The sequence below is a fragment of the Festucalex cinctus genome, chromosome 7 (assembly GCF_051991245.1).
Source record: "Festucalex cinctus isolate MCC-2025b chromosome 7, RoL_Fcin_1.0, whole genome shotgun sequence".
NCBI lineage: Eukaryota > Metazoa > Chordata > Actinopteri > Syngnathiformes > Syngnathidae > Festucalex > Festucalex cinctus.
The window spans coordinates 16,617,283-16,643,642 of record NC_135417.1 but is presented as its reverse complement, the minus strand read 5'-3'; the positions used below and the strand labels follow the sequence as shown (position 1 = coordinate 16,643,642).

The following is a 26,360-nucleotide window of genomic DNA, read 5'->3' as shown; positions in this document are numbered from 1 at the left end:
TATTTGGTTTGTTGACATAACGGACTCGTTTGTGAAAATGCCATTTTCTTTACAACAATACGTTTTGTGCGTCTTGACTAGTGTAACAGATATAGTTTGATAATATTGCATTTGTGGAGTATGAATTAAGCAAAAAAATAAATAAATAAATAAATACATTTTCATTAGTTGTTAGTCAACTTGGATTTATTGTCTATGTGTTATGTTAATAATTAGAATGGAAACCTGTTTCGGTTTTTCCTTTGCAATTGACAAGACCAATCACAGCTGAATTTGATTATGAAAAAACACAATTGCTGCTTTATTGTCATGATCATGTACAATCGAGGCGCTTGTGGTAACTTTTCAAAGTTTGATGGTATTGAGAGACACTGTCCTGGAATCCAGCGAGTACGCTTGCATACGCGACATGCTTTGTCGCTATATACTGTATTTACAATCATTTACAAGCATGGCACGCGCGGGCAAATGTTTATCTTCAGCAACTCATTTGCAGGAAGAAAACACAATGGTTGGGTATTGACTCTTGTGGTGGATTCCAAGCTTATAGTTACAGATGTGCCGATTAAAAAAAGTCGAGGTGGTGTGGCTCTGCAGCAGAAGGACAGTGTTTCTCAGTACTGGTCCTGTGAGAGAGAAACAAGAGAAATATTATAAATACACAGTAAAAAATTTAAAAATAAAACTCATTTGTCTCCTACTCAGATAAAGATGATTGGAAATATGATGACTTAGCTTTCTGTGCAAACAATTCTGTCATTAATAACTGGTAACTTCTGTCCATGCAGGTTATAATTTTATATAAAGTGGAATCTCTCAAGTAAGAAAAAATTCAGGTCACTTTTCACAGATTTACTGGAATTAGTGCCCGTAGTCAAACATAGCAACTGTCCAAGCAATATTCTAAAATGTCATACAAAACATTCTTAAAACAATTCATAATTGTAGTTGGACTTTAGAGGTTCCAATGTACATTAAATATATTTGACTTCAATTTGTGCAGTCTCCCGCCACTTACCTTGCTTTCATATTCTACGTTCCGTTAGGTTCCGCCCTCGTTATATGCTGCCCGTCTCCTTTAGTTTGCCCACCAAGTCCTCCACCGTCTCCACTTTGATGCCAGCCTGCCTCTGTGGAGGCTCGTCCACCTGCAATACTTCCAGGCGGGAGGTTAGATCCACGCCCAAATCAGACGGTTTCATGTTTGCTATTTTTTTCTTCTTGGCTTTCTGGAGGAAAGGACAACACAAACACATCAGATATTTCAAGAAGATGACATTATAAAAATATACACGCAATAATGTTAACAGGACTCAGATTTGGATATTCTGTAACTTGCATATTAGAGTCTGTCTGTTTGTTATTTGGCCAGGAGTGAGTATTTAAGACTGCTAAATTAGCTTCTCATGCTAGCTACTGTACCTAACCAGATGATAGCAACTCATGATCAAGAGGGTAGAGGGTTATGTTTTAACGTGTTACGCAACATAAGTAGTCATTAGACGCCAATGTGCGCCATTTCAAGGTACCTACCATGATATTAGGCAGGGTGGCGTAGCGAGGTGTGTTGAGTCGGAGGTCCGCCGTGACAACGGCGGGCGTGTTGATCTTGATGGTTTCCAGGCCGCCGTCGATCTCGCGCACCACTTTCATTTTGTCGCCTTCCAGGGTCACTTCTGAGGCAAAGGTGCCCTGCAAAAAATGAAATATGTGTTTAAAATGCTAGATATCTTTTACATGCAATATTATTGGGAAAAATATGCTTCCCCAACAACGCGCAACAGTGGTAAACCATTTTACAACCATGGTTAACTTATTTTCACACTTGATTGACATTAAAAAAAAATGTCAAAATGTTAAATAAAACTGAAAAAAAGAAGAAAAAAAAGAAAAAAAATCAATTAACTTATTTTTTTTACTTACAATTATTTAAGAACTTTAATTTTGTTGTGTTGTAATATGAAATTATTTATCGTGGCTTGTTTTGTTAAGTTTACAGTGCAAAAATCAATACTAATACTGTGTTAAGTAAATAGAAGTAATGTTAATAGTTTCAAAATGTGGAAATATTTATTGAGTCTGTCCTGATGTGTGCTTAATGTGATTCAACGGCTTTGAATGTAACAGTTACAGTGCGCCATCAGCTGGCCAATCTGTAAACTTCACCCCGATTTGTCCAGAAAACCTTTGAACTGTTCTGTGCTGGTTTGTGCAGGATCACTGCAGTTCTTTCAGCTCATGTTGATAAGTTTGTTTGGACTCGGGCAGTGGGTATCACATATTTTACCACAAGTATTACCTCAAAGAATACTTAGCTCTCTAAATGAATACAGTTTTAATTACAATATAGTGCTCCTAATAAATAAATAAAAATTGAACTTGTGTTCTAAAAGATTGAATCCAAATGACTGCACTTTAAAGATCAATTGCATTCAAGTTTAATCAGCAAATTTATTGTATAGGATTTAAAAAATGTTTAAGCAACTGTAACCTGATGCAGTTTAAAAATTTCATTCAGAGATATTTTTTTTTAAATCAATAAAGGCTGTGTATCACACTTTCTTTGAGAGTCACCTGATTAGGATACGCCACACATTTAATAAAACTAAAAGCAAATTTGTGACTTCTTACCTGAGGCCAGTCCAGTAGGGCTGCTGTCATTTGTCCCGTCTGATTGCAGTCATCATCAATGGCCTGTTAAAATCAAATACATTGTGATGTATAGTGGAGCAGCAGGAGGAGGCGGGAACTGATTTTTTATTATTTTTTACCTGTTTCCCAAGAATTACAAGCTGAGCCTCCTCCTTCTTGGCCAATGCAGCCATGATCTTGGAGACCTGCAGGGGGCCCAAGTTGTCATAGTCCTTGCCAGACACCTCCACGTGGATGCCGCGGTCAGCTCCCATGGCCAGGGCGGTGCGGATAGTCTCCTAAGAAGGAACAGTTTGATTATTATTATTATTATTATTATTACTATTTTTTTTTTAAGAGTTCCGCAGTTCAAATTGTGTCACTCATTTGCACTGCTTCCACTAAGACCAGGCCTGTGACAAGAAAGGAGGTCTTTTACAGAAGTGCAGTGAGTTTCTCGTGAAGAAAAAAAAAAAAATGATTGGGAAAAAAATTATAAAAACCAAATCACCATTAGGCTAATTGAAGTTGTATTTAATTGGATGTTTTTCTTTCAACAAGCTAAATAATCTCATTTAGTATTTCATAGAAAAGCATATTTTATGATGGCATGCACCACCTGTGCCTGCTGTGGCCCGCAGCTTACTGCCACCACCTCCTTGATGAGCTTCTTCTCCTTCAGCTTGACCGCCTCCTCCACGGCGATCTCGCAGAAGGGGTTCATCGAGTGTTTCACGCCATCCGTCACCACACCAGTCTTGTCCGGCTTCACCCGGATCTGAGGGTGGCGGGCGAAACAAGACGGGCAGAAGAGTCACAGTAAAGAGTGTCAGCCAATAAACACCATACAGAAAAACAATGAATCTGTGAAACTTGAAAGATCATCCAGCGAACACAGGAAATGATCCAAAACAATTAACTTATGAGGCAAAATCATCATTAATTCAGTACAATGTGTCTCTCATGAGATTTTTGTAATATATAATTGATTACACTGCACCAGATAACATTGCTTGATTTGGACCTTTTCACTTGTGTCTTTGGCCGATTATCACATTCCATCTCATTGCAGTGGGAAAAAGCTCAGGTGGCAGCCAATTTTAGGTTACACAACATAACACACTAGTCTCATTGAGTAACGTATACAGTAAAATAAATGCAAATTACCTCTTAGGCAACATTATATTCACCGCAATGTATCCTAATCAGTTATTTGTCCAATTAAATGTTTGCTTTGCAACATATGTCACATTTTGTGCAACACTTGCTGTTAGCATGGGGACGCTAGCTAGTAGAACACAAAGTCAAGTGCCCAAACGCCTACAAAAAAAAATAATTCAAAATATTCACATTATCTACCTTAACTGCGTAGTCAATGACACGCTTGACACCGACGAGAACGCGACCAGACATGGTAGGTGAAACGGTGGGAAGAAGTTGTGGACAACGGACGTAACCTAGTCACCGCAAGTGAACCTTCACCCAAGAGCAGTCGGAGTTATTTTAGGGTAACACCAGGAAGGGTAACCGGGGGCCGCCTACCAATTCGACCAATGAAAGGCGACCATTCGAAACTAACTCGGCGCTTATTGGCTGATTTCACCTTGCGCCTGCTGACTTCAACAAAGTGAAATCAAGCTGTATTCTGTCAACGTATTCATTTGTTAAAAATACTTAAAAGACTTATTTTATCACCTGCAGTGAATTTCCCCAAATGTTTACAATTACCGAATCGTGGGAAAACTGCTCGGGGATGTCTCCTAAGATGTACCGTGTAGAAAACTAAACGAATAATGGTTCCTTTTATGTGTGGCAAAGTTCATTGCGATCAAAATAATTATTTATTTATTAAATATTATTAATCATCCATTATTTATGCCTGTATATTCTTTAGAAAACTGATTTTATATGTTATAGTGATTAAAAAATAAATAGTAAAAACAAAAAAATGAATTAACAAAGGTTTTCCTGTTTTTGTTGTTGCAACTATCTTTATTAAACGTTATTATCAGTGGCAAAGGGCGCCTGTACAACTTGCATATTGTACAGTTGTGTAATACACAGTATTAAACTGTGATATGGATGTCTTATTAGATTATATTATTATATATGCGTTTTTGGGCGCTTTGCTGTTATGTCCTGGGATGTTGTGAAACCATTTCATAGCCCTAGTATGAGCCTTGAGCCTTCTGTGAAGCCGAGACTTTTGTGATTGAATAAAACGGAATTGAATCCATCCACCCATTCATTATCTGAACCACAAAAAAGTAAATTTGTTATTTACCTGCATTTCATAAAATCTATATATATATATATATATATATATATATATATATATATATATATTTTTTTTTTTTTTTAATTTAAAAAAAGCTTTATTTAAATATATAGCTGTCACGTTGGAAACTTTACAAACAATTTACAGGTATAAAGGACAACACATTTTCGACATAATTATGTATATAAAGTTTATATAAAGTTTTGAATGTTTATATTATCAACATTCAAAAACAAACAAACAAACAAACAAACACACACACACACACACACACACACACACTCCTTGGCAAAATGGCAACAAATCCAGTTGACTTGATTTTTTGCTGTACGGTACCAGTGATGCCTTCGGGTATTGTGGTACATCGTGCGACTTTCTGGCGAAGTGAAACAATAAAAGTTAGCTTCCAACCAGTGTTCCAACCGCACTAGCGTAAAAATAGCTTTGATGTTGCGTTTAGTTGTGCATTACCGCAACTCGGAAGTTTTGGAATCAATTTGTCATACATCACTGAATGATTTACATTGTTGCTAGACGTCACAGTTTGGACATTCCAGGTCATGTTGTTGCCGCGGGGTGTACAAATTACCATTGGGATAAACCGCTTAGTTGAAATTAACGGCGTTGGAGTCACTTCAGCTTACCCAGCTGCAACGACCGCCCCGCCGGCCTCCATTTTGCCTCCAAAGCCGAGCTACGACTCACGTGTCCTGGGTTGTCTCCTCTCACATGACCCGAGTGTTTGTTCCCGTGATCAAGCACTTCCATCTCCATCCCAAGCACCGAAGATCCATTTTTTTTTTTTTTTTTTAAATTCCGACCCTGATGGATATGCTCGAACAGAGTCTGGACAACGCCAGGTAAAGACCGTGTCACAAAAAATGGCTAACCTACATAAGCTAAGCACGACATGCTAATAATCCTTTCCCGAGGAAAGAAGAAAGAAGGTCTTACTTTAGAAAGTTGAGGTTGTATCAATTTACACTTTGTTGTCGCTGAGGGAACTTTGTTGCATTGCGTGGCAAATAGACGAATATTTATAACACAAACACGGTGTTTATCGGAAACAAATGACGTAAAAAACAGGCTAGGAAAGTTAGCTTTGGCTAGCTTTTAAAACTAAACTAGTCAAGTTCTGACTTCATTTTAGTTGGAATCTCACCGAAGCTATGATAATAGTTAGTTTCATTTGTTGCGATAAATTGCCCTCAAAATTAGGATTCTTAGTGTTAACGAGTAATAGTGACATTTATGTTGTGTTCATCCGCAGCCAAGATAAACAAGACGAGGAGGTGCACGCATCTGACGGTGAGTTTCACCCAGCTCGCCATTATACGACTAAGTTGAATGCACAAAATGTTGCACTTCCAGGGAAGCGTCGTTGCACCTGAATTTGCATCCTCTTCAAAAAATTACAGTCACTTAAATTCATGGAAGAGAGGTGAAAACATCTTTATTTGTCCAATACACGAAATTTGACCTCTGCATTTGACCCATCTCAGCGAAAAGGGGGAGGAGGGGGTTGCTTAGACCCGTTCAAGTAGTCTGTCTTGCTGAAGGACACCGAAGCAGGTGACGATCTGAACCGCTTGGCCACGGCTGAATGAACCATCAAATAATACATTTATCACTTTTCTTGATTGTCAGAGCAAGTCATCACCTGCATCTTACTAAACAAACAGTTTGCAGCAAGTTATTTAACTCATCCGGTTGAGGTGCTTCCTATCTTTTGGGCCCGGGGTAAAACGGAGTAACAACACTTCTGTTGTGCCAATGCCGAGGATGGCTTTCGCTACCATGGCGACTGAGGGTGCAGCTGAGGCATTAATACAAGTGACTCAACGAACTAGTTTTTAGGCTCAAACTGTCACCTGACCATTTTTGTTTTTGGCTTGACCTGTGAGCAAAAAAAAAAAAAAAAAAAAAAAAAAGGCGTTGCATTAATGACAATGAAGCATAAGATTTGCACATGCACAAATGTTAATTGTTTTACAAAAGATTTTTATAAATACAATACTGGAAAGTGCTATTTCCCTCAAAAAAAAAAAAAAAGTGTTCCAATTTTTTTCATGCTTTCTGGAACAGATTCATTGCATTTCAATTTCAGTCTACAAACATGATTTGAGATGTAAGTGTTTTGAGTTACGTGCATGGCCACAGAGCAAAATAAACTTTTTAGTCAAAGCATAACTGTATTTTTCACTGGTGGAGGCAACACTTTATCACCAAGCCTCCGAATTACACTGCATCAGTTAGGCATCTAACGACAGTTCTACTTCGTTCGCACACTTGATGGGCTGCCAAGCAATTTTGAAACAAACTACGAGTATTTGTGTTAATAATATGTTCTCTTTAAAGAAGGAATGAAAGCTTTAATTTGTGAGGAAAGTGAAGGTAAATATTGGAATGATGGGAGGGGAATCACATGGTCTGGAATTTAAGACAAGCCACTGGGTCTACTACGCAAGCCTGTGGGGTGGGGGCGCTGTTATGATTTGTAGTCACTTAGCTACCTAGACAAATATACTAAATGAGCAGTTTTGCTCCCAATCAATGTTTGTTTGTTATTTTGTATTTACGCAGATGCGTCAAAGTTCAGCGTGACTCCACTTGTGTTGATAAAGGTCATTACGACCAGGCTCAGGATGTTATTTTTATCTCTTTTTTTTCCCCGTTGTATTGTAGTTGCTAAAAAAAAAAAAGCAGTCTAACAAAAATGTCCTTCCCTTAGACGGAACTGGAGACGAGCAGACAGCTGTCACCATACAGCAAGCCGCGGCGTTTGGGGATCACAACATACAATACCAGTTCCGTACTGACGGGGGACAGGTGAGTGAAGACTGAACTCAATTTTTTTTTCAGCTATAAATGAAAATGATCTATTTCTGGGTCATCATAAAACTTAGCCTAACTTAATTTAAGTAACCTATTTTTCCAGCTTTTTAATTTATTTATTTATTTATTTTAAACCGCTCATCCCTACATAATTTTAGTATAGAGGAATTCATTCTGGAAAATTAATGTGGCATTTAAGACCCGGTCATCCATGTGGACTCGTTTTGGCGTAAACATGGGGTGAGAGTGAGAGAGCGTGAGCAATATCATGTGATTTCGGGCCGGGCTGGGATTGGCACGAGGCCGCTGTCACATGTCAGTCAGGGGAGGGAGAGAGTCACATGATGCGGTGCTACAAATTGGGTCTCCCTTGGAACAAACAAGACCATTTTCTCATTTGGGAAACTCCAGTCTGAAGCATTATTGTGCTGGACTTTGTAAGATATGATCAACAAATCTACCAGCCAGGTATATGCACTGTAAAAACAGAACATGTATTTATTTTTTTAATCTTTTTTTTTCCTTTTTTTCGTCGTTACAGGTGACGTACCGCGTGGTCCAGGTCACTGACCAGAACCTTGAGGGACGGGACGACACTTGCGGAGCGGTGAGCGTCGTCTCTGCGGCAGCCTTCAGCGGCGCTCCTCAGGCTGTTGCACAGGTACCAATCAAACAGATACATTGGTGAAAAAATAGAGGTGGTGGAAATTCAGACATTGCTAAGTAACCATTATCAACATTGCGTCTTTTGATTTATTCTTATACACAAGTTATGATAGATTCATTTAGATTATTTGGGGGGAATATACGTTTTTTTTGTCATCCTTTTCAGTTTAGGTCACCTTTAGGTAGTAATTCACTTTTCAGAAGAATCCTGGCATCTGTTGTTATCAAACATAAAACACTAGGCCTTTTCTGTTGAGGATTGATTGTTATTGTAGTGGCTTCCCTTGGCCTTTAGGGGGCGGTACTCACCTGTGTTTTTGACAGCACATGACCAGCCACTTTATTAGGTACACCTGCATAGGCTAATACACATCATGATGTAAACAAAGTTGAAATGTGTTTGTAAAATAGTTAATTTTAATGATAAAATACTAATCCAGTTTTTAATTTTATTTATAATTTATTTGAAAACAATGCATTAACTGTTCCATTTGTCAAATTATAGTACTTTTATTGTACTATTGTTGTATCATTATTTACAGTAAATGAATTAAAAGATTATTTATTGAAAAATTGAGTTTTAACTAACTAATTTTAGAAAAAGAAATCAACAAACAAAAACAAAAATATTACAAGACATTTGATAATGTATATTCTTGGTGAAACAGATTTTAAAAATCCTGACCGTTATTGTCTTTGTCAAGGCAAAATGTGCTGTGGTTAACCTCTCATTAGATTGTGGAGGTGTACTTAATGATGTTGCCCGTGTGCGTATAGCCAAAGAGGCACTTTAATTCAGAGTGCTCTACCCTTGAATGTTCATATAAGAAAGGACTTGGGAAAATGGATTTCTAGTGACCTTGAATGCAGCACGAGGCACGCAACCTCACTGGCCACTTCGATAAGTACAGCCGAACATCTAGGTAAAGCCCTCTTGAAATTGCTGTTTATTGTTTGAATAAGTGATCGGCCTTTTGGGGGGCAGCACACTTGAAAACTCAATAGTACTTAAGTAACACCAGTTCCACCCATTGACATGAAATTTGTTGGGCATGCCAATCATAACAAGACACACACAAAAAAGTCTCAATGCTCAAAACTGAACAGGAAGTTGGTCATTTTTGGTTTAAAGCAGATATTTCCAATCTTTTCCAGGGTTCATACTTTAGGAATTCAGCCAAATTGGCCCCACTTGGAAACAGGTACATTACACAGATGGGTGAAGCTAAAATTAGCCAAGGAGCCCCCTCCCCACACTTCATTTAATGTGAACTTGGTGTCAAGGTTGGATGATAATTTTGAGCGAGCGATAGAAAAAAAAAATAATCAGCAAATAGCAGGGACGTCAAAAATGACCCGAGATATAGCAGGTGAACCGTTGGTGTGAAATGCACTATTTTCATTATATATGTTGATTATATTGTTCTTTTAACTTTTCAAATAGGTCAGTTTGACCCGCCGCATAACAGGGAGGTTAATGACTTGTCAAGCTAGCAAAGCGGCACGGAGAGTAAAACGTTTGTCTGCCGAGGATGACGTTTGCATTGCAAAAAATCTAATTAACTTTTGGGTTTAAACCAGATTTGTTCGACAGGAACAGTGCTTATTTTAGCTTAGCACACTTCCTTTTCTCCACTTTATTGCAGCTGTCAAACAGCACTTGGCTATGCCTGGGATGGAGGGTGGTGGTGGGGTGGTCTCTTTGAGCAGAGACTCGTATTTGGTCTGACAAGAGAGCGAGGCGGGCTTTTTACCTGCCTCCCGCTCACGCTTCCCTCGTCCTCCGTCTGTCTCTCTTTTATCTGTCGCAGGCGGTGATCCAGAACCCTTTCAGTAATGGAGGAAGCCCGGCAGGGGAGTCGGCGGGTGGGGAGGCGCGCTTCGCCTACTTTCCCGCGGCGGCGGTGAGCGACAGCGCCGTGTCTGTGCAGGCCGCCGCCGCCGACTCTACGCTCACGCAGGCGGGAGGTGAGTGCCAAAGGGGGAGGAGCGGGCGCTCAATTTGGGGCGAAGCGCACTGATAATACCATAACCAGAAGTAGACCAAAAGTAGATATAATACACTTAAAAAAATTTTTTTCATTTCAGTTCAGTTCATTAGGTTTTTTTTCCCGTCTTCCTTCCGTCATGCCTGTCTTTCTATTCTTTCTTCTATCTTCCTTTGGTGAACTCTACTTTCTGCCTTCCCTCAGCGCTGCTTTTTCCTGGCACCTTCTTGACCTCCCTCCTCCGTTCATTTCTTCCCTCCTCTCCTCCCCTCTTCCTGCATTCCTTCCTGCCGCATTTCGGTCTTATGATCCTTATCTTTTCCTTCCTGGCCTCCATTATCCCTCCTTACTTCTTTCCTCCCTGCCTTCTTCCCCCCAGACTCACTTGCTATTCATCCTGTCATTGCTTCCTTCCCTTAAAGGAGAAGTCAAACCCCCATTTTTTTTTAAACAATAAATATGACCTACACAGCCCCACTAGTCTAAAGATGTTATTCTGGTTAATATTGCTTTAGTGGAATATGAGTTAAGCAGCAAAATCCAGCCATTTTTACCCATCTCAGGGGGCGGCCATTTTGCCACTTGTTGTCGACTGAAGATGACGTCACTGTTGCTCAGGTCTCAGGTAACAACCAATCACATTACAGCTTCAGAAAACAGGTGAGCTCTGATTGGTTGTTTCCTGAGCCCCGAGCAACATTGATGTCATCTTTAGTCGACAGCAAGTGGCAAAATGGCCACCCCCTGAGATGGATAAAAACGGTTGGATTTTGCTTCATAACTCATATTCCAAAAAATTTAATATTTATTAGAATGTCATGTTTAGACTAGTGAGGTCACAAATACCATATTATTGTCAAGAAATGTTGAAGGTTGACTTCCACTTTAAATTGCCTTCTTTCCATCAGTACCTGTCCAATACTGCCTTAGAGTCGACTTTCTTCGCTGTTGACCCAAATTATTTTCCTTTAAGTTTTATTTGGTGTTTTTACAGCATGTATGGATGAACAGTAACAGTGCAAAATCAGAATAAGTCACTCTGTGGTGTGGTGTGGGCGTGTGAGCTACTTTTAAAACACAATTCCTTCATTGTGATAAGATTGATGAGTGACAGTTAAGATAATCTACTATCTGTTTTATAAATTATGTAGCTAATTGCATTACATGTGGACAGACAGCAAAGTAGGCCTACACTGGCAAAAATAGTGTGAAGTTCACACTGTGAACTTACATATAGTGGTACGGAACCTCACGGCATGCACATAATGCATTTAAATCTCCATGATGATAATGATTATGGGTCATTGTGCCCAAAAAAGTGAATCTCTGAATTTTTTTTTTTAGAATGTGCCAAGGATATAAAGTCAATTAGTTGTCTAATATTTAGAAGAAAAATACAGTTTAAAATTTTAAAAATTTTGCCCTCCTTTTAATCACTTGCCAGGTCAATATATGTGATATGCCATATTTAAAAATCAAATTATAACACGCCTGTTTTTTTTACTTGCTCATTCGCCCCATATCCTGCTGCGCCAATGCTGAATACTAATTTTATTACCATGACAACTAGGGGCGGAGTTATGGCTGGTTGCATGTTGAGCCCAGAGCCTAAAAAAAAAAGCGGGCATGAACTACAAAACCTAGGTGGAGTCCAGCACTTCCTCACCAAGACCCTGAATTCCATTTGTCAATTGATGTGTTGGATCCATATATGTGATGGATGCAGCAGATGTATTACCGTACACAAATACCCTGCACCGCTATCATGACAACTTCATGGAGCAGTTGAGTATGTAAGCTAATCTGCGCATCCAGCAATACTCAGTACAGCTTTTCTTAGCTTTTGGCTTTGACATGATAGTGTTTGAGGCAGTGTAGTACAACACAAATTTCTTTTTAACTTATCCTCTGTTATCACCTGTTGCTTTTTTGGTGCCAAAGCAATGAAATGGTTACTTTACTGCCATTTTGTGGCATTTTGGTGGCAAGGAAATGTGTTGATGTGAATTCAGGAGCTTCATTAGTAGAGCTTTGTGCCATTTTAGTGCCAAGCAACTCACTGAGTGGCGAAGGCGTGCAAGGTTGTGTCTTGTGTGCATGTAACAAATCTTTTTACATCAGCGTTCATTCATGGTTACAAACAGTTTTAACGGTCACAAACAGTTTTTCTTGTTGCAGAGAAATTTTGTAAAAAAAATTATTTGCAACAGGAAAAAAACGTTTGCTACAAGTAAAAACTGTTTGGGAGCATCTTTGCAACCCTTTGCAAGCTTGAACAAACTGACCAAAAAAAGCTAAATTTGCTACATGCACAGTCGCAAACATTCACCGCTCAGTGAGATATGGGCTTTAAAATGAGTTGAGGAGATAAATTAAGTGCCTTGTCAATATCTTTTGGCATCTTTCTGCCCTTTTTCAGGGAGGTATCAATTACGCTGGGATTTTCTCCATTCTCGGCAGGGCTTGGTCCCTTTTTTTCAGAAAATAGTAGGCTTCTGCTCTATCCTATAGGCTTAATTTAATAAACCACGCACGCCACGATGTGTTCCCTCTTTCTTTCAAGTCATAAATTACAGGCTGTGCCGATCACATGTGATTACTTAGCGTCATATGAGTCCTCCTCGCATGGCTTGCTCAATGCGTCATGTCATCTCGCTGTCGCTGGCATGTCCTCGGGGATTATAAATTTGATTTAATAAAAATATACTATATCGGGGTCCTTGGCTTATGATGGCATCCCGAAATGTAAAGTAATAAAGAATTATAGAACAGAAAAACGTATCCGTAACACTTCTAGGCCACGAACATAAAACAAGGTTTCTTGCGTAAGTGGCATGTTTAAGATCTTTGAGCACTGGATTTAAGGATCAAGTCTTCCTTTTCGGGGAAAAAAACCAAAAACCAAAAACAAATTTATTACTTTTAAAGTATCTCCCGACACCACATTACTCTGACACTCAGCGACTAGTGAAGTCATAATTACATGAAATTTTTGTAAGAGAAACAATTTTGCATAAAACGTATTTGTATGAGCTTATTTGCGTAAAACAACAACAAAAAAACATTCAATATAACAGTAACTAAGTGTGTCTTCTTAGATTGTGCACCATTTTTAATATTAAACTGTCAATAGGGACCGTCATAAACTGAAAATCCCTGCTATGGTGGACCAACAATTAATTTACTGAAAGTCTCTGGATATAAAACGACAAAGTGAATAAATCCTTCTTCACTCATATTAAAGAACTGCTTTCAGGGTGTCTGTTCATCCTTAAAATGCCTGCCTGATTTTCCCTAATTAAGGTTTTAATTATGCGTTAAATGGCACTTAATCCTCAAATTGGCACTTAAAAATGATAATATCCAACATTTATAATGTGTTGCCATTTTGTGACCGTAAAGTTTTAAAACTTTAACCATGAAAAATGGATTGAATTTCGACGTTCTTAAGCTCACAGAACGCCTGTCTTTGAGCGCATTGGACTGATTTACGACGCTTGGGCACGAGCTGGCCATTGTGACTGATATATTTTTTTTGCCACCGCGTGACACACACAAGCACATTGAGAGAACAAATGAAAAGTAAGTAACGGCGGCGAGCGCGCCACGTGAATGGATGGGCCTCATTTGTCACAATTGCCGCGTCGAGTCATGTGAGAGGCCGGCTGATGTGTCACACTTAGCGGTGAACTGTTGCTCAATTGACGACAGGTTCCTACTTGTATTAAAGGGGAAGTCAACCTTAAATATTCCTCAACAAGAATATGTTATATGTGACCTCACTAGTCTAAAAATGACATTCAGATTAATATTACATTTGTGGAACAAGAGTTATGCAGCAAAATCTCAGGGGGCGGCCATTTTGCCACTTGCTGTCGACTGAAGATGATGTTACAGTAGCTCAGGGCTCAGGCAACGACCAATCACCGCTCACCTGTTTTCTCAAGCTAACCTGTAATTGGTTGTTACCTGAGACCTTAGCAACTGTGATGTCATTTTCACTAGACAGCAAGTGGCAAAATGGCCACCCTCAGATATTGATAAAAACTGCTGGATACCATATTTAGACTAGTGGGGCTGCATAGAACATATTCTTGTCCCCCCAAAAAAATTGGGGTTGACTTCCCCTTAAAAAATAAAAATAAATAAATAAAAAAAATGTCAGGGTTCCCTTTAACACACCAGCCATGAACTTTAAATCAAATTTCCAGATTGCCAGTCCATTTAATAAAACTTATATGATAACAGGTCTGATTCTAGAACAAATTCATCAATAATTCTGAAGTCCCTGAAATTCCTAAATCATCCATCATCACAGAATGGATCGCGATCAACTTTGGAGGTTCTGCTACACTTTGCTCTCCTCCATAATCCGTTTTGGCAGCATGCCAACCAAAATTACTTTGAGTTAGTCAAATTTGATTCCAGATGGACAAAATTCATGGTAACGTTGACATCACAATCATCTTTGATGCTTTGAGTGGCATGTGGGGCCGAGTGTCATTGTGTGTTTGGTGAGGGTGATTTAACACAAAATAAAACATCTCAGATTAACAGATGACTGCCATGTTCTCCCCAGGCCAGTTCTACGTAATGATGGCCTCTCCCGAAGTCATTCAGACGGGCGCCACGCGAAATATTGCCCCACGCACGCAACCCTTCCCAGCGTGAGTATATCACATTCACAAAAACAAAATGCAATTCTAAATCACTCATTTAAGCTGGATTTTCACTGCATGTCCAAATGCCCCATTCCCTTTTAATACCATTTCAGGATTTTAGCTATTTGAAAGTGCATTTAAACTGGCACGTGTCTCTTACAGCATGTTTACGTTGATGTAACAAATGAAACCAAAAGCATAAACAGAAACAGCATTTAAGAAACTCCACGAGCGTCAACAAGGAAGTAACCACAAATGTATGAATAATCCAAATGTTAAAGGTTATATAGTATTTAGTTGACCTGGTCTAACTTTAATGTTCTATAAAGCGCCCTGTTTAGAGCATGTAATGCTCTGAATGCATCTTGAATGTAGAAAAGCCCATGTAAAGTGAAATCATCGGCATATTTTTTTTTTATGTCAAGCTGCCAATTGTTTTGGCAGATATTCAACATGTATTATTATTATTATTATTATTATTTTTTCAGTGGAAGAAACCTAGTTCAGATCAAAAGATAACCACTTTTTCTTCTGTTTAGGGTGATGATGCATATTTCAATCGTGCCACTTGAGAGCAAAACAACCAGAATTGTAATGCCACTTGATGCATGCAGTGTGAATCCAGTCCTAAATCATTCTGCATGCCTTTGTTGTCGTTGACGTTGTTCAGCATTTATTTATTTTTTATATAGATACCAACAACAGGCATCACTTGACACACATTACAAATACAAACACACCAGAATGCGTGAAGGTTATATTACTCTGCTGTGCTGGGATTAAAAAAAAAAAAAAAAAAAAAAAAAAAATGTCAGGAGCACAACCGTTTATATATTTTTTTCAAGATGAGTCATAATATTTTATTGTATGTGCCGTTAGGCGGTAGAGGTCTATAAAAGCTTCTTATAGCCTATTTCAGGACAGTTTTCTCGCTCGTACTACTTTTACGATTACGCCCAACTGTGTTTCTGCACTCGTTGTCTGCTGTTGTGTTAGCCCTAGTTTAATTACTCTTCATAATAAAAGATATAGAGAATTAATACGTATTTATATTATTTGGTTAACTAATATATTGTAATTGTTAAGAGAAAGTCAACCCAAAACATTTTTTTGACAATAATATGTTTTATGCAGCCCCTCTCGTCTAAATATGGTATTCTGGTTAATATTGTATTAGTGGAATAGTTAAGCAACAAAATGCAGCTGTTTTTATCCATCTCAGGGGGCAGCCATTTTGCCACTTGCTGTCGACTGAAGATGACATCAGTGTTGCTCAGGTCTCAGTAACAACCAATCACAGTGCAGCTTCAGAAAACAGCTGAGCTCTGATTGGTCGTTGCCTGAGCCCTGAGCACCGTTGATGTCATCTTCAGTTGATAGCAAGTGGCAAAATGGCCGTCTCCGAAGATGGATTAAAACGGCTGGATTTTGCTTCATAATTCATGTTTCACAATTGTAATAATCAGAATGTCATGTTTAGACTCGTGAGGTGACATAACATTATCACGAAATGTTTGAGGTTGACTTCCACTTTAACTAATTATACACAATAGTACATTGATAATTTTGTTTAACTTTTGAGGCTGAGCCAATCAAATTTGACAAAGTTTCAGTTTTGGTGTTCCACTGCTTATTAATCTAAATGGCGCCATTCTGTTTTGATGTACTAAAATACATTTTTATGCCCAGGCGAGTTTGAAATTAGCACAAGTTTTCTCTTGTCAAGGAACAGCCGCTTACCTCCGCGACAAGCACATGACTAATTGCCAAATCGAGTTACGTCAATTTTTCCCGTCGCTAGCATTCATCCGGCACTAAAATGTGCTGCTGTTGTTCAGACACAAAAGACGCATTGTCGTGAGTTAGCCACATGACAAACAGGAGACGCAGCATACAACAAAATGTGTTTTATGGGTGTGTTGTTGTTATTGTTTGCATGATTCCTCCCGCACGGGCGTATTTTCCCGTTTTGAGTGTGAACTAATCAACAGTGACATTCCCGTTTGCCAAAGTGAAGTAAAAACCTCCCCACCCTATGTGCCGTCCGCAGAGATGAAAACGAGATGCTGCGGCACGAAGGTTTAAACTGGTGAGGAATGCTTTCCACTTTCCCCCCTTCCTCCTCCTCCTCTTTTCCCCATCACCACCATCACAGCACATTCCTGTTTGCAGCAAATGAACTAATCAAATTAGATCCCGAGCAGAGGGAAGATGCCTCCTTCCCCCCCCCCCCCCCCCCCCCCCCCCCCAATCCCCGGTGATTCTCCTCGCTCTTGATGTGTGAGACGCAGATGTAGCGCTCCCTCAGTGCTGACCCTCATCCATTGTTGTTAGCCCGGCAACTCGTTCCCCGTCAGGAATTAGAAATTAGGTCGCCGCGCTGCGTCTGGAAACAACATCTCCAGACGCGGCACGTTCTCGTTTCGGATGCGGCGGCTATTTTATTTGGGCAGATAACGGAATGATGTACACTCACTGGACACTTTATTAGGCGCACAAGCTGATGTGATTCCGTTAAAAGCCTCATTCACAAAGAGATCCTACAAAATTGCAGCATTAGAGCCATAACAGAAGACCCAGCAGCTTTTAAAAACAATAGTGTAAAAACAGTATTTTGCATTAACTAAAGATCTCTCTGGCCTTTTACACAAAAATAAGCATAACACTTTTTCCATTTCTAACGTTTGAGTATTTGCTAACATTGGAATCTAATCTTTGAATCTGTTCTGTAACACTTAAATGGAACGTTTGTCATTACAACATCACATACTAACAGAATGAATCCCATAAAAATAAATGAAAAAAAAAAGAATCGTGTTAACTAAAGCATCAGTTCTCCACTTTTTGCTCGAAAAATAAAAATCCTTTGCTCTCCAAGTACCATCTTAACGACCAACTTTAAAATACAGTCACGTAGTGGCCTGAATGTTGCTGCGTCATCATGTTTGTTCACATCTGCTTGATTATTTCCGGTGCATTGCACACCTGAAGCACAAACTTATATAAACATGCATGTGTGTATTGATACACATTAGTGATAGACCAATATGGTTTTTTTTCCAAAGCTGATACTGATACCAATTTTTAGTAGTCAAGGAGACCGATAACTTATATTTCAAGTTGATATTCATATGCAGTAAAAGAGAAAATATTAGCATAAAAATTTTGAAATGTACTTTTTCTTTTTAATTTTAAACATAAGGAATGGACAGCTTTGTTTAAAAAATATAACAAAACTTGCAGCAAGTTTCTATGGTAATCAGCATGTGCTAAGCTAAATTAAAAACTAAGCAAGTTCCCTAAAGTTTTCTATTGTAAATAAAGTTTTCCAAAATGTCAACATTTTGTTTTCATTTTTTTTTAATAAATATTCTAGAGAGTGTCAGCATCATTTTTTATAAAGTGAAAATTTTAGTAAATTCATAAATGAAAAGTTCCCTGTATCTCACTGAGCGACAAATGCATGTGAATGTAGCTAATTTAGGATTTTCATCAGGGTTCCTAAAAGGTTTTAAAAGATCTTCGCAGGCAGTGAAAAATTGTCTGAATATGTTCAAAATGTCTTTGCGACAAGTACAAACTGTCTGTCTTACAAATCCTGACAAAACCCCTAAATTTTGCTAAGTTCGCAAACATTCACCGCTCAGTGAGCTACCAGCACCCGAGTCGTAAAACAGGCAGATGCCGATATATTGGCCCAATGCTCCGTTCATTTGAGGTATTCTGAATGCCTTGCAAGGGTCTTATTTGGGTTTTTAAAAAGGCGAATATTGCCAATATTTGGGTTGGGTTAGTGACTGCATGTAAACGTACCGGCTGTATAAGGCAGTGGTTCTCAACCGCGGCCCTCGAGTACCCCTATCCAGTCTGTTTTCTATGCCTCCCACAGCCAACACAGGTCTTTCAAACGATCAGGTGTGTTGGCTGAGGGAGAGATGGAAAACAGGCTCGATAGGGGTACTCGAGAACCGGGGTTGAGAACCAGTGGTATAAGGGAATAGCAGAGACTTTCTTCTAAAAGCACGTGTCGCGGTGTCTCTGCATGAAAGCGGCCACAAACACAGCAATGTCCCGCTTCGCTGGATTTTGCATGAAAGGCACAGATTGATAAATCCCCTGCTACTTTTTTTTTAATGAGTAAAAGATAGTTAGTGGTGCTGTGTGAGGAAAATAGGTCATTATTATTTATACGCAACGGTGTTACCAGACCCTTCACGCTTTGCTGCGCGGTTGGAAATGGTTTCACTGCCGCGTCTTAATTAACGGAATACCTGAGGGAAGACGCCCAGACGACAGACAGTTGTCTCATTAGCCGGCAGCTCAGGATGCCGGCAGACGGCTCGCGCCACCATCACCGTTGTTTTACGGCGCAGTAAAACGGCGCGGCGTGCTCCCCCTGTGGGCCGCACCTGGGAAGCCGAGAAGGTTGTTTGAGCTGGAGGCGGACATTTAGGACGCCCGGCGTAGGCGCCCGCAATTAGAAGAGACATTGTCTAAGATAACAGCCCAGAACAGTTGTTATTAGTCTCGGGGAGGAGGTGAATGTGAGGGCTCATAGTGTGTGTGTGTATGTGTCAGAGATGGGGAGATATTGTGTGTGAAAAACAAGCGTCTGTGTATGTTTTGTTTCTGTGAAGGAAAATGGACGGTCCGCGGACGCCACGAGATGAAAGGAGGAGAGCGCAGCATAATGAAGGTGGGTAATTAGTTGTGATTGCGGCCTTTTCACTTGTCTGACAGGGCAACACAATACAGGCTCTGTGCTGGAAATGGATGTGAGGCTTGACAGCTGTTTGTGAAGTGGCCACCAGAGGCTGCTGTGGAGCTGTCATTGCCCGGCAAGCCAAGGGAAAATGACCTCTTCCTGCTTTTTAGTCGAGAGGCGGAGGAGGGACAAAATCAACAACTGGATTGTGACGCTCTCCAAAATCATCCCCGACTGCAACGTGGACAGCACCAAAACCGGAGCAGTAAGTTGTTGACGTCATCCGCTCAGTGGCCACTTTACTCTGAGAACATCTTGTTGAAGCCTCGATGTCACACTGTGAACAGCATGATGAAGAGGGCTGTATAAATGCCAATTGCAATTGAACCCAGAAATTGATTCAATTATTAAAGCGCAAACATGTTTAATGTGCCACTAAACCACAGTATTGTGATTAATATTGTGATCAGGGTGCAGCCATTTTCGCTGAAATTGACAACAAACTGCCTTCGGGCTAGCATTGCGAGCGTCACATGACCAAACCCAGAAAACAGGCGACATTTGCAATATGACCCCGAGAGACTTTTGTTAATGTGCTTAATTATTTAAAAAAAAAAACGCAATATAAATCTGAATAACATGTTAAGACTTGTTGGGGACACACTAAATTTTTGCATTTAGTCCACTTTTATTGGCTCGAACACCTGTTGCCAATTTTGCCATTTAGCCCCTTGCTAGAGAACAGCAAGCTGTGCAAAAATTACTAAAACACTGAAAAGTTGGACGTGTATTCAAAAGTTTAGAAGGTCAAATTAAGGTCAGCTGTAAAAGTTATAGCGCATTTTGAAATTTCACTAACTTTTAGTGAGCAGTGTATAATGGAAAATTGACTTTTTGTTAGTATACAAATAAGCTGGGTCTGTGGAGTGCCTCTCTACCTATCAAGTGTGAAATTGCACCACTAAGTAAATTCTATGGTTAAATTAGCCATTAGCTGTGCGCATGCACCATTCATACGCAGAGTGGTGAAAGGCTCATGGATTTGGTCATGTGATGTTCGCAAGCTGAGCCCGAAGGCACTGTGATGTCATTTTCAGCCGACAGCAAGTGGCAAAATGGCCACCCGTCCCAAGCTGGATAGAAACAGGTGGATTTTGCGGCTGAATTCATATTCCACAGAGAATACCTTGTTTCGACTAGTGGGGGTGCAGAGAACATATTGTTGTAAATAACATTTTTGACCAGTAACCCAACCAGGTTAAAAAAAAAACAAAAAACAATCTGACTGTTTTGGATGACTATAACTCCTCTATTAACGTTTGGCCTTCCAGAGCAAAGGAGGCATCCTGTCCAAAGCGTGCGACTACATCCGCGAGCTAAGACAAGGCAACCAGCGATTGCAGGATAGCCTGAAGGAAGTGGAGAGGATCCAGGTGGACAATGAGCTGTGCAGGCAGCAGGTAGGGAAATGCCGGCCAGGAAATGGCTTTTAGGGACATTTCGGAGGCTTTTTCCAATTTACTTCCAAAATAAAATATATTGTTTGTAATTAGTGTCATTTGAAAGTAATTAACAAAATGGCTGTTTCTGAATTGAGGTACTTTCAAAACAACAGCAAAATTGGAACTTCAATACACCGATGAAAGTACAACACATTTCGAATAATTCCTCAATTCGAGCTACTTTTCCTTGTTTTTTTTGTTTTGTTTTTTGTTGTTGTTGTTGTTGTTGTTTTTACCCAAAACCAACCATAACTGATTGCCTATACCTGTAGGTTAAAAGAAAAAGAAAGTATGAATAAGTCAAACTTTTTTAATAATCAAGTAATCGCTTGGAGACATTTTTTTTAAACGGTCTAGATCCTCTAATTTCAGCATATCAACAATAATTGTTCACTGATTTCTATAGTCCTTCATCTTCTGTGTTTTATCAAAATAGGACATATGAAAACATCTGATTTTACTTTGGGAAACAAGCAATAACATTGTACAACATTTATAACCCTCGAACCCCCCCCCTGTTTTTTTATTTTTTTTAAATCACTGTATGAACACGAAGTATGAAATAAACACCAATCACTGGTTCTGATAGATCCGGATCCGAACAGATTAATCGATTATAAAAATATTCAATAGTGACAGCACAAGCATTTCCTCGAGTGGGTGCAAAGACAAACAGGTTAAATAGACACGTTTGCCTCAGCATTCTCCTTCAAGTCTCCCTCCACCGAGAGTAAAATCCACCAGCTCCCCCGTGTGCATCTTCACTTCTTCTCCGAGTGGATCCCAGAGTGGTCCCAGCGGTTAGCTCCTCAATCGTAACCTTCCGAACGATCAAAGCGCTCGCTACTACCTGCGAGAGGCGGCGGGAGTGAAAACAGACAGGCAGCCAACTTGCATGCTGATCTCCCTCCCTGAGTATTGAGTGTGACTGTACGCCCCCACACCACCACCACCACCACACACCTCCAAAAGCTAAACATGATCTCTTGGGCTCCTCCTCAGGGGGGCAGGAGGTGAGTTGGCACCCAGCTGAGTTGACGCACCGCATCATTCGATAATCCTCTTGGTTATGGTCTTGACTTTTGTGGCCCGCTGTGTTCTAATCTCGGTTTACGTCATTGGACAAAGGTATCGAGACACATGAAAGGAATAGATAGAATGAAATGTGAAAAATTACTCCACTTTAATCCCCATTTTCTTTGATATTTTCTCCCGCTAAAAACGGCACAGGTTACCGTGAGCGTGGCGTGTGCAGACAGCAAACACTTCTTTAAAAAAAAGTGGGATTGCTTCAAGCTATTTATTTGACATTATAGCTGAAGTTTACCATAAAAAGTTATTTAATTAACCAAACCACTTAAACTTTTGTCTTATGAAAGTTTGTTAGCTTAAATGCTAACACACAGTTGGAATCACTATAGACTGTCTGATGACGTTAGCGTTAGCATCCATAATGTGTAGTTAGAACCCTTTAGACAACTAATATTTGAGCACAATTGGTGCAACAATATTTACAAAGTGTTTGTTTCTGCTTAGTGAAAACGAGTAACATTACTAGAACCGTTTAGCTTCAGTGTTGTGAAACAAACATTAGCTGCATTTTCTGTAATGTCCGCTAACAACCAGGCTAACTTTAGCTCTTTCATGACATACAAAAATCTTAGTCTCTCAGTCAAGAGACATGCATACGTCCTTGACACCAATTACTACTTTACTTTTAGGCAGAGCTTTGGTGATCTCTTGTGGCATCTTTTGGTATAACAGAATGGGAACAAAAATACGCCAAGACACAAAAAATAGGTTAGTTTTTCAGCGAATAGCATTGGATAGATTCTACTGAAAAAAAAATGACAGGTGAATTTGGAAATAATCAACAGTGAAAAGGCTCGCGATTCACTGTACATTAGCGCCTTGAGATACAAGTGTAGTTCATTCCATGACTACACTCCTCACTCAAAATAAAATAATCTATCTCAAATCATCTTTTCCTGTTGAAATGAATGGAAATGCTATTCATCTTCCCCAAAAGAACAACAAAAATTGCTGTAATGTGTATTTTAATGAGGAAAAATAGCCCACCATAATATTGTACTTTATAAAAACCTACAGGCATAATGGCAACCTAATGGCATAATGAAAAAGAATGAAAGTGTGTTTGTCACACTGCATCAATTAAATGCTGCTACTACTTCTGGTATTATTATGAATCCCACTTGAGTTCTTTGCAGCAGGAAATCTTATTGCAGCCAGGCATTCATAATAACGTTTCCACTCCTCTTTGGAATCATCAGTACGACACTAATATTAGTCGTTCTACGCAGAGGATAAAGAGTATGTGGCTGTGAGTACTGTTACAGTATATCCTGCATGTTGTTGCTGAACCATTTGTGTTCAATCCGTTGCTGAAAAAGTAGAAGTACTAAGCATTAGCATTAAGCATTTCTTTAGGCAACTGTTTAGCTGTTGTAAATACACAAAGGGAATAAAATCAAATTGCTCCTAACGGAATCCCTCTTCTTTTTTGCCTTGGCGGTCAAGATCGAGGAACTGAAGAACGAGAACGCCTTGCTGAGAGCGCAGCTCCAGCAGCACGGCATCGATATGGTGGGGGAGACGTCGCCGCAGTAGCGATGAAGGAACCGCCGCAGCCTCCGTCGCTTCGGAAGACAAACCAAGAACTTGTGAAGAATCACGCGTGGCGAACTCGCCGGCGCTACCCTCCTCACGGCCTCACCCTAGGCCGCGCTCGACTCTTCCGCTGTGGAGGAGTCAACACCTTCCCGATGGACTCCGCCTCACTCACGGACGATGACATTTCATTTGATTAAGTCCGCCCCTCCCGCTCCCCAACCTGCCCGGATGATCATCATCATTATCGTTACTTCGTTGCTTCTTTATTATTGTCATTTTTTTCTTTAATTTATTAGTCTGCTTGCTGACAGGTTGTGGAACGAAGAGCGGTTAGAGGGGGCGAGACCCCAAAAGAAACGACGATCAGTCACTCACTCCCTTTGACGCAAGCCTTTTTTTCTGGTGGCGGGGTGCACCCAGTGTGCGATTGTGACGCTCGACGGGGAGACAATACTTGAAATGTTGGGCATTTATGCTGAACAATCCCACTGTGGCCCACACGCAAGGAAAATGAGACGTAAGCATAGGAAGTGTGGAGGGGCCTGCGGCAACCCCCCCCCAATCGTCTGCCCTGGGGAGTGCACCTCAAAAGACATGCAAACCCGCTCGCCTTCACTCATTTTTTTTTCTCATGTGATGAAAATAACAGCATGTCGATTTGTTATTTTTATTTTATTATTATTATTATTTTAAACATCTCCACTGATCTATTCTCATCAGGCCCCCTGAGCCAGCGCCGGAGTGATGGATGCTTTCTGCCGCCGCAGAATGTGAAGTTGAGGCAAATAATGCAAATGTTACACAGACATTTGCTAATTTGCTCATCATCAAAAGGTCATATTGTGGCTGATCCCAACCCCCCTACCCTCAAATCTTCTTTTGAAATGGCAAAATGAAGATAAAGAACTCTACCCCACCCCACCCCACCCCCAGCCCACCCAATCCGACACCCGCTGTAGCAGCCTCACGGTCTCTCAGGTTAGATTGTAAGACATCTTTTCTATCTACAAATGGTTGAAAATAAACTTTTAACTAGATATTATCATCCATGTGGATTGCTTGTCAATTAGCCACACCCCTTCGGAAATGCAGACTGGTCAAATGCAGTGCTGAGCAAAGATCTGACGCTCTTCTGGTTACATTCCTAATTTGGAGGTTGGAATTCACAGCTAACTTCGATAAATGCATCTTGAATGAATGTGTATCCGTTGGCCTAGCCATTTTGAATCTTTCCTAAATCTGTTGCCACACTGTTGTCTGCTCTTTTGTTTTTTGTTTTGCTCCCTTTCATGAATGTCCTAAATGAACCAAGATAGGATCTGGATAAAGCTCTCCTTCTGTCCTCATATCAAAATTTTATTCTGCCAAATAGCGGAATCGCATTGGCCAAAAAATAAATAAAAAAAATCTATCGGTCAGGCCCTAATTTATATTTTATGGATAATACTGGTATCCATTTGTTTACCATAATGCTAAGAAAACAGGCTAACTACTGTACTATATTGTACGGCTGGTAGGTGTTAGCAATTGTTGATTGACAGAATTTGCGAGACGCTCATTTGTTGGCAGCAGCGAAAGGACAGGAAGAGGTGGCATTGAAACAGAGTCAGGTATGCAAGATTTTAGTATCACAGTGAAAGGGCGTCAAACAAAAAATTGACAAAATTTTGTTACACGACACGAGTGTGGGAAAAAAAAGTGTTATTTTGCGTGCAATGGCACGGTACCAGAAAGTCTTTCTGTATACTGTATATTCTGAATTATTTTGGTTCCTCAGTGAAAGAGTGCTAAAAGTGGTACCTTTTTTTTTTATTTATTTTTTTTTATTTTTTAAAATACAGCAGAAGGGTGAAACAAAGTGGTAAGGTTATTTTAGTGCTTCCTGGAAGGGTGCCAAAGAGCGTTGGTGTATTTCCATCATTGAATCTACCTACAGATCTGGAGCAGACAGCGAAGTAGACAGACTGTCTTTTTTTTTTTTTTTTTTTTTAAATGTCTGTTCTGTAAACTCTTGTTCCTCTCATCATTGGAACAAAAGTTCTTTAAGCACACTCATCGATATACAGTATGTATGGACATAGTTACTTGTCCTGTACAGTCAACAGCCACAGCAAAAGGCTGAATCAAAAGCATCATGATTAAAATAAAATGTATTTGTATACATATATTTGACACTCAAGTGAATTGAAGCCTAATAGTAACAACATATTAAACGAAGAGAGTAATATGCATTTGGTTTTCTTATATTTCATTTGAATAGATTTGACATTTTGTAAACCAAGCGCATTTATAAGAATAATATTCTAATAATATAAATCAATATATTTACTAACATTATTTGATTGCTTCATTGTTAGTCATATACTTTTAATGAAATATATATTTTTTTGTATTGCCAAATAGTTTTATATTGTATTATCTAACAGTTTTTGTACATTATTCTTTTTTTTTTTTTTTTTTTTT

At 39.6% G+C, this 26,360-nt stretch overlaps 2 protein-coding genes across 5 annotated transcripts; one reads left to right on the top strand and one right to left on the bottom strand.

Moving 5' to 3' along the window:
• Positions 1–272: 272 nt before the first annotated feature.
• Positions 273–5,693, bottom strand: etfb (electron transfer flavoprotein subunit beta). Of its 2 annotated transcripts, none has more exons than XM_077526708.1 (7): positions 5,554–5,693; positions 3,251–3,409; positions 2,772–2,930; positions 2,632–2,694; positions 1,534–1,692; positions 1,019–1,229; positions 273–626 (listed from the first exon to the last, which is right to left on the bottom strand). In XM_077526708.1, exons 2-6 carry the CDS (start codon positions 3,353–3,355, stop codon positions 1,059–1,061), a joined length of 657 nt encoding a protein of 218 aa, XP_077382834.1. In that variant the 5' UTR covers positions 3,356–3,409; positions 5,554–5,693; the 3' UTR covers positions 273–626; positions 1,019–1,058. The 2 variants fall into 2 exon arrangements, with proteins under 2 accessions (XP_077382834.1, XP_077382833.1); XM_077526707.1 differs by lacking the exon at positions 5,554–5,693 and adding an exon at positions 3,991–4,158.
• Positions 5,207–26,060, top strand: usf2l (upstream transcription factor 2, c-fos interacting-like). 3 transcript variants are annotated; one of them, XM_077526704.1, is made up of 11 exons: positions 5,209–5,769; positions 6,180–6,217; positions 7,641–7,738; positions 8,286–8,405; positions 10,222–10,378; positions 14,978–15,065; positions 17,110–17,148; positions 19,697–19,755; positions 19,935–20,029; positions 21,096–21,224; positions 23,805–26,060. In XM_077526704.1, exons 1-11 carry the CDS (start codon positions 5,735–5,737, stop codon positions 23,892–23,894), a joined length of 948 nt encoding a protein of 315 aa, XP_077382830.1. In that variant the 5' UTR covers positions 5,209–5,734; the 3' UTR covers positions 23,895–26,060. The 3 variants fall into 3 exon arrangements, with proteins under 3 accessions (XP_077382831.1, XP_077382830.1, XP_077382832.1); XM_077526705.1 differs by lacking the exon at positions 17,110–17,148 and having other exon boundaries at positions 5,207–5,769; XM_077526706.1 differs by lacking the exons at positions 5,209–5,769; positions 6,180–6,217; positions 7,641–7,738 and adding an exon at positions 8,117–8,212.
• Positions 26,061–26,360: the final 300 nt, after the last annotated feature.